General features: G+C 35.8%; 1 protein-coding gene across 3 annotated transcripts in view; it reads left to right on the top strand.

Moving 5' to 3' along the window:
- LOC110093967 (50S ribosomal protein L17) overlaps positions 1-2,887 on the top strand; it is a 25,365-nt gene extending 22,478 nt beyond the window's left edge. For 2 of the 3 annotated variants that reach the window (XM_020819042.2, XM_020819043.2), the window contains exon 7: positions 2,458-2,887. In XM_020819042.2, the coding sequence (XP_020674701.1) occupies positions 2,458-2,611 (154 nt within the window). In that variant the 3' untranslated portion in view covers positions 2,612-2,887. The remainder of the gene's footprint in view (positions 1-2,457) is intronic. The other variant, XM_028693305.1, reaches the window with a different exon arrangement.
- The last annotated feature ends 5,772 nt before the right edge of the window (positions 2,888-8,659 follow it).

Consider the following 8,659-nt stretch of genomic DNA (forward strand, 5'->3'; position numbering starts at 1 on the left):
TTCTATGCACGGGAGGTACTTGGGAGAAGAGGACTCAAGGCAATTCAATGGCTTGGCCTAAGGAGAGGAAATGAGCTGTTGATGAGAGGGGAGGATCGGCCAGGTAACGCAAGTCCAGGAAAAAGGAGGGGGGCGGGATGATCCACGGTATTCAATTCCCTGGCTTAGAGAGGGAGAATGGCGGTGGGAGAGAAAGGGGAGAGAGAGGCGGCAAGCAGGGTAGGGAGTGGCGGGACTGCAGTAATGGGGAAATTTGATTTCCTGAAATCAAATGCTGACTTTAGGAAATAAATCAGGATTTAGGCGGAGAGAAAGTTTCGGCCAAGGGCTGAGATTGGATGCTTTCAATTATTTCCAAAGTAAGCTGTAGGGGTTAGGAAATAATTTGAAATTGGCATTGATGGGAGAAGGCAGGGAGGCCGGCGGTTATGCAAGGCTAGGATTTGATTGATGCAAGCAAATAAAGACTTCCTAATTTTAAGTTCTAGGATTAGGAAAGTTTTAAATTAAATCTTCATGAATGAAATTACTCACATGGATTTTATTTAGCACTTTCCTAAAACAGAGTCGCAATATTAGGAAACAATTTGAAATTCAAATATTTTGAATTCAAATTTAAGAATATTCCATCATACATCAAATCCAAAATAGGAAACAAATCAAAGGGGAAAAGGAAAAGAGATGGACGGCTACAAGTGATTATGGCCGGCGGCTTAATGAGCTATGGTGGCGGCAAGGTGGAAGTTCTCGGGTAAAGGGGGACCGTGAGGTTTGGGAGAGGGGAAATGGTCAGGTGAAAGGGCCGGCGGTGAGAACGGATGGTGGGGAAGTTCGTCGATGAGGTGTTGATAAGATAAAGACGGTAAAACCACGAACCCGGCCGTCTCCAAGGTTGGTGGGTGGTGCGCTTATCTCCCTCTCCAAGGGGTCTCTCCAAAGCTCTCCAAGAACTCTCAAAACTCACAAACACAAGTGTAGGAAGAAAAATTTTTTTATCATCATTCATTAACCATAATAGAATAAAATGGGGCTTTAAATAGCCTCCTATAGCATGACTCTAAACAAAAGACACAAACGCCCTTTGGGCTCACATACGATAATTCCCATAAGAAGGGTGCAACGGGAAAGAAACACATAAGAAACTAAATAAAATAAAAATACAACGACTCTAAATGCCACATAAGCAAATAACAAGCTACATGAAAATAAAATACATCAACGACTCAAAAATATAAAGACTCGATCGTGGTTGTAGATCGTCGGCCGCGTCTCTGATAAACTCTCCATGATGATCTGATGTCCCCATCAGTCAGTGGGTGATGTAAGTCGGAAAGACCGTAGTCGGCGAGCGACAGAGGTCGGAAGGACGATGTCAGGTAGAAGTCCAACGATGGACATAAGTCCAATGTCGGATAGAAGTCCAAGGAATATCCAGCGACGGGCAGAAGTCCGACGAAATTCCGGTGACGAGTGGAAGTCCGGCGTCCGGCAAGAATCCGGCAATGGGCAGAAGTCCAGCATTGGGTAGGAATCCGGTGACAGGCGGAAGTCCAATGTCGGATAGGAATCCGACGTTGGGTAGAAGTCTATCAATGGACAGAAGTCTGACGTCATATGGAAGTCCGGCGAAAGACCGACGACGGGTGGAAGTCCGGCGTAGGGTAGAAATCCGGCAACGAGCAGAGGTCCGGTGTCGGGTAGAAGTCCGACGTCAGTCGGCGACCAGATAGAACTCCGGCGTTAGATGGCATTCGGGCAGAACTCCGGTGTCGGTAAGCTACCGAGTGCAAGTCTGGTGGTGGTCGAGGAGTCTCTTCCTTCTCTTCCTTGCTTCCTTCTCTTTTCTTCTTGTTTGGGCCTCCTTCTTCCTCCCCTTTGGGGTCCCCTTCTATGAGAAATAAGGGGTCTATTTATAGTTTTTTAAGAGTGGCATGACCAGTAAATAGGAGGAAGATCAAGGGTAATTTGGGAGTGGTTTAAATGGACGGCTGATGTTGAATCTCTTGATCATGGACCGTTTATTGGGCATTTGAATGTCTTAATGATATTATAATTTGGCGATCTTGGGCTCGTTAGATTTGTCTCGTCGAGTCGCTCGATTCGACTATAAGCATGTGATGTTTGGAAACTGTTTGATAATCCAAATTATGGCTTGAACCTTTCGAATATGCTTCGGGCCTTCGATTTGAACCAATTTGAGCTCAGATTGGGTCGAATTTGTTATCGTTGGGTTCGTATTTCTAGGATGTTCAGTTCGACTATAAATTCGCTTAAATCAGCGTTCAGATGATCCCGGATTTAATTTTTGATGTTTCCAACTTGATTTTTGCTTCAAGGTTCGTGCCCGATTAACATAATTTTTTGATGATACATTATTACTCATTTACCCTAACAGTGGAGTTTTATCTTTGCCATTCTTCTTGTATTTAGAACTCAATTAGTATCACCCTTTTCCAGGTTCGTTGACAGAGAGAATGAACTAAGAGAAGCTAAGCCTCCCACACCGCAGCCACCTGAAAGGACCCCGCTTGATCCATGGACGAGGTCTCGTATTAGCAAACAGTGGCCTTCAGCTACTCCAAAGCAAACTACTACAGATTCTGAAACTTAAATGAGAACCATTCCATGTCTAGTTGGAAGAGGTACAAACCTTGGTGATTTTTTTTACTCTGCTAAAGAGCGTTTCTTTGGATTCAATTTTGTCAGTCTTCCTCGACTTCAGACTTGCATTTCTAAGCTTTTTTAAGTTCAATCATGGTTTCTCTTGATCATTATTGATGAAAGCTTTGCTCGTTGCTAAATCCAAATTGCAGCTCTAATTTTTATGTATTGTTTTATTACAAATGTCAAATAGATTGTTTTTGGTGTGAACTTTGCCCTTTCTCTAGTTTTTCTACCTGATTTTAGTTTCTGCTACTCAAAGAAAACTGATATAGAGGTTGTCCTCTGCATTCACAAATGTGGCTCTTTGACTGGACTCCAATCACGTGAAAATGCATAAATTTTTGTTCTTTTGTACACATGAGAAAATATAAATGTCTTTTCGTGATTGGAGTCTTGACGAAAAGCTACGTCCGGATCCCACACATAATAATCTCTCATTTAGAGGATTTATTAGAGAAATTATTAGGTGCGGACACCGGACGGAGAAAACCGTTCGGTTTTTTCTGTCTATAGTAAAAGCACAGTCAAAACACAGCTGCTACAATATCTGCGCTTTTACTGTAGACAGAGAAATCTGGATGATTCTCTCTGTCAGGTGTTCACACCTAATAATTTGCCGATTTATTAATGGTGGTTTATGATTCTATCTCTTTCCAAGGAGATCATAATCTTCCTTCTTATGGTCTCAATCTTCTTCTCTTAATGAAAGTAACGAATATAAATATTAAATATTTGGTGTATGGCATATAAAGAGGATTGGTAAATTGAGTATGCAATTTTTTTATTTTTTATGAACTTTTTCTCAATTTAAATCTCACATATAATGCAATGTGAAAATTATAGTAATAAATTTGTGCGATGGAAAGAATCCATGATGTGATATGTGGAAGTTAAATTTATTGGATAATAATTTTATGTACATGTGTATAAAATGTGATGATTTAATAAAGCTGTACTTAATAGAGAACATTAACTTTATTAAAGTGTTATGATTAAGATTAATTTGTAATTTAGCATTAAAAAAGGTTTAATCAAATTGCTTAAAATACTCATTTTTTTATGAAATATATGTTAAATCATCAAGAATAAGAATATAGTGTCTTATATATAGTATTATATAACTCGATAAGGAGCCCAAAATCAGCCCTCTAATGATCAAATTTACATATAATTTAGTAGCAGTTAAAATTTCAAACATATAATATTTTAAAAATTCATTAAAAAAAACTATTTCTAATTCAAAGTAGGTCATATAACCAATGAAATCACATATAATGATTTTATAATAAAATAGATATATAATTTAAATCAGTTTTAATAATGTGTTTGTCATATTTAAGGTATCTTAATTATTCTTAAATATTAACTCAAAAAAAAAAAAAAGTGGAGATAATAGAAAGGGGATGAGAAAATTAAAAAAGCATCCTTCTTCTTAAATGGATTATCCATCAAACGATGAGTCATTAGTGAAACTTTTAGAATTTTTATTAATAAGCATCCTCTTTATTATAATTAAACATTCAAATTTATAAGGATGAAAGAAAGATTTTATTTCAAGAGACTATAATCACTTTGGCTAAGGCTTGGCTTGGAACGTCCTGATTCTTAAAATAGTTTTATAGTATAAAAATTTTACTTTTTGTATTAAAAAGTTGATTTAAAAAGCAATAAATCCCAAATAAAGTTTAAATGTGAATCCATAGATTATTAGTAAATACATCTCTTGATGATTGGTAAGAGCATAATTATCTACTTTTAAATTAGTGAAGGTCTTCCACAATTGGCGAAGTCTTTATTAATTGATATAAATATAATACTTAGTGTGTGGCGAAGTCCATGCATTGATAGTGATGGATTAAATTTTTGAAAACTTAATTAAAAAAATTTGTGGGAAGCTTCTCAACCACCAAATTTGACCTCATCATGCAAAGATCAAGGCTTTTCACGCTAGAATGATTTGGCCTAGGCCACTTTTGCTCGGTTCGATCGATTCAAGTTGTTTAGTATCTAGTTTGAACGATATGACATCAATAGGCTTACTATTGAATCTTACTTTAAGGGTTATCATACCATTTATTTGGATACCAATTCATCCAATCTAATTTAGGCTTTATTTGGGGCAACTTTCTTATTGTTTTTTAAAGTTGTTTTTTCATACAAAAATTTATTGAACTAAAAATTTTTGTACTAAAAAGCTGCTTTAAGGTGTAAGAAAACGTCCCAAACAAAGCCTTAGGGATGGCTTTTTTACTGCTTCTTAAAGCTGCTTTTTACTACAAAATTAAATTTGTTGTACTAAAAAACCGTTTTAAGAAGCACAAAGAAAGCAGTCTCAAACGAAGCCTTAGACCTCATTTCGATTATTCTAGATTATTTCAAAATTATGCTTTGCAAAAAATAAATAAAAACTTTATTAGATATAAAATTTTGTGATCCTAAGCAACCTTAGGTTTGATAATATGTCATTAAAAAAGTCAAAGAAGTCATTGGCTTACTCTTCTACAAAGCCTATCTTGAATAAGAAGTTAAGATATTAAATATCATTCAATAAAAATAATTTTATTATTGAATCCAAAGTTTAGGGTGAATACCAATAATTTTAAAATGTGATGTTTTATAATGAAAAATTCATAATTTTTAATGAAATATCAATAAAAATCCAAATCAAAGGTAATGATATTTTCATCTAATTTGACTTCATCAAATAAATGGGAAGGCAATTATTACATAGTTACAAGAATATCACACCATCACCAATTTGGTTAAAAAAAACTTTATCATTAAAATATAATATTAATGATGCAACAACTTGGATTATATAGTTGAAAGCACTCAATCTTTAGTATGATTGATGAAAAAGAAAGAGATGAATTTTCAATAATTTTAATGCGCTTAATTTGACTTTTGCCCATATTAAGTAGATGTATGATCAAATAGTAAAAATATTAAGCCCAAAATCTCTTCCCAAGGACATAGGGCATTAAAAAAAATAAAGAATACATTAATTTTATATTTTATTTCTTTTTCTAAATGAGAACGACATTCCAGTAAAATATAGGTTTAATAATAATAGCAATAATAATAATGAAAAAAAACTTTGGCCAAGTAAAACAATTCTCAAATGAGGAAGGTTTGAATTCATATTTTGATAATCAATTTTTATATTTATATAAATTTTCTTAAATTTTTAATGATATTGTGAAAAAAAAAAAAATTTTGATTCGTCAATAAAGAGACATCACATAGCCTAATGAGCTGTTTGGTTGGGATTAATTTGGCTGAAATGGGAATGCAGAATAAAAGAAATGTTTTGGAGTTGCTTAGATGAATGTAGGTTGATGCCTTTTTTTTGTTGGATTGAAATAATAAATGTAAAGTCATAAATTGTGACGGCTGGTGGCAGTGGTTGGCAGTGGCAGCCGGCGCGGTGGTGGTGGTAACGGGAGGTGGTTGACGGCCGATGGTGATGGCCAGTGACAGCTACAGGAGACAGTGTTAGCAGTGGCCAACAGCGGTGTTGGCTGTGGCTGATGGTGGTGGGCGGCGGCTAGCGATGGCAGGCGGTGGGTGATCATGGTCAAGCAAACTTGTAATGTGAATTGATTTCATTGAAAATCGGAGGAGTTTGATTTACACTCAAAATGAACTACTTTACTTCAAACACCAAAATTTGTAAAACCCTTACATTTAAAATAATTCACACCCTAAACTAATCCAACCGAACAGCCCCCAAGAAGTAATGACATTTGATGAAATAATTGACATGGTAAGTCTTTGACCCGAAGTACTTCCTAATTGTGGAACTTTTATTTGGTCTGGTGAACGTACGTAGAGGAATGTCCGGTCGCACTAAAATCCCGCCAAAAAACTCGGTATTTGCTTGGTATTGCTAGGTATTATTTGGTAATAACGAGGAATACCATCATGTGAAGCCCAATACCGAGTTATACCGAGCTATACCGAGCAATACCGAGTTATACAAAAAAATACGGATTTTTTCTAGGAAAAACTCGGTATTTTTTTGTATAACTCGGTATTGCTCGGTATAGCTCGTTATAACTCGGTATTGGGTCTTCATATGATGGTATTCCTTGTTATTGTTTGGTATTGCTCAGTATTTGCTCGGTATTTCTCGTTTTTTGGCGCGATTTTAGCTCCGACCGGACGTAACTCTACGTCCGGTCGGAGGACGTAATAATACTTCCTAATTGTGGAATGATTGTGAAAATGGAGACTTAACATCTTTGATGAAGGAGTACATATGAACATAAGATTTCATGTGGTTCAAATCTGTAGTATATATCTCGATATAACAGGCAGAGTTCTACTATGAAAAAGGAAATGATAAATTACACATGGGAGGCACACTTTATCCCTTGAATGAAGTGTGATAGGCGAAGGATAGAGGGAGAAGCAAATAGTTTTTTTTTTTCAAATGAGTTTGGGGACAATTGTGGCATGCTAATTTATGAGGCTATATGCTATATATATTTATAAAAAGAATAGAAGAGTATTATTAGCTCTCCAAAAAGATTCATTATAATTATCTATAAGAAACACAAGGGGTGCTTGTATCTAATGGCAATGGAATGTTATGTATAGATCATGTGTCCATCTCATAATAAACATCAAATAGATTATGATCTTACATGCTTAAAAATGTGTGACAATATGTCAAATTTAATGTTGATAATTTAGCCAATTATATGCAATGCCAAGGTAGGTATTGATGAGATTCCTACATTTTTAAGTTTATGATCTTGAGTTGATGGGTCATTAGTTTTTACCCAAAGAGAATGAGGATTCAACAAGCAAGAAAGTTTGCTAATGGAGGAAGCTCCTAGTAAGACCCATGGGCAAAGATTGGAGGATGAGTTTTCACGTGAAAGACAACGGATCATATTGATGGATGTTAACAGGAGTGTCCTGCAACTAGGCCATTAATAATATAGCTTAACAGAATGAAGTTATCGACAAAGATTGAGTCGTCGGTTGGAAGTATTTCGGCAATGCGTTATGGAGGGAGTCATAAGCTAAAGAGTCAATAGGTGCTATTCAAAGATGTTGATCAAAAGATGAGATGCCAAGTAGGTGCTAAGAATTTTACTTCAAATGACCCTATCAATTAATAGCAACCTTCTAGATTTTGGAGGTTCTCTAGAAGAGTATAGGCCTTAACTACTTTAAACTAGGTAGGGTTTAGAGAAATAAATTAGTTTCTTATCCAAGCCAAATGGATAGCTAAAGGGACTAAGCCAATGGGATAACAAAAATTGTTGGGACCTACCTAAGATAGAAATAGCATATTTGACCAACCAAATAGGTTCTCCAAGGCACTAACCTTTTTCAAAGGTTAATGTTAAACTTGCTAGCTATCTAACACATCTATGTCCCCTAAATGAGGGCAAATTATTGCATCTGGTCACCAGACGCACAGAATAGATTCGGACCTCCAATAAAAATATGCCATGTCACTTGCGCTTTTGACTGCGCTTTAGGTGCGCTTTAGTTGTGCTTTAGGTGCGCTTTGACTGCGTTTTACCTGCACTTTGACTGCGCTTTACCTGCACTTTTGACGCACTTAATTTAAAATAATATTTTATTAATATTCTGACCTATCTTCGCGTCCGATGACCGGATGCAATAATTTGCCCTAAATGAGTGGCCAAAAAAAAAAATAAGGTGCTATCCATCCTCTCATTTTGAATTCTATAAATATAAAGCTCATCCCATAAGTATTGGTGATCAAGATAAGGGTGGGTAAGTTAAGTAAATTAGCATATGTATATTTTCATTGCCATGCTAAGATATGTCCAAAAAGCATAAATCACTAGTTGCTCTATCATAATTCAAGGAAGCATGCTCCATATTTTAATGCCCCATTCTCCTCTAATTTGTTTTGCTTTGAACCTCCAACTTTTTTTTTTGGGACATTTAGTTCATTTAAAAACTCACACACACAATACATACACAGAGACTCAAATCCTAAACCTCT

This window comes from Dendrobium catenatum, unplaced genomic scaffold, assembly GCF_001605985.2.
Source record: "Dendrobium catenatum unplaced genomic scaffold, ASM160598v2 fragScaff_scaffold_0, whole genome shotgun sequence".
NCBI classification, from domain to species: domain Eukaryota; kingdom Viridiplantae; phylum Streptophyta; class Magnoliopsida; order Asparagales; family Orchidaceae; genus Dendrobium; species Dendrobium catenatum.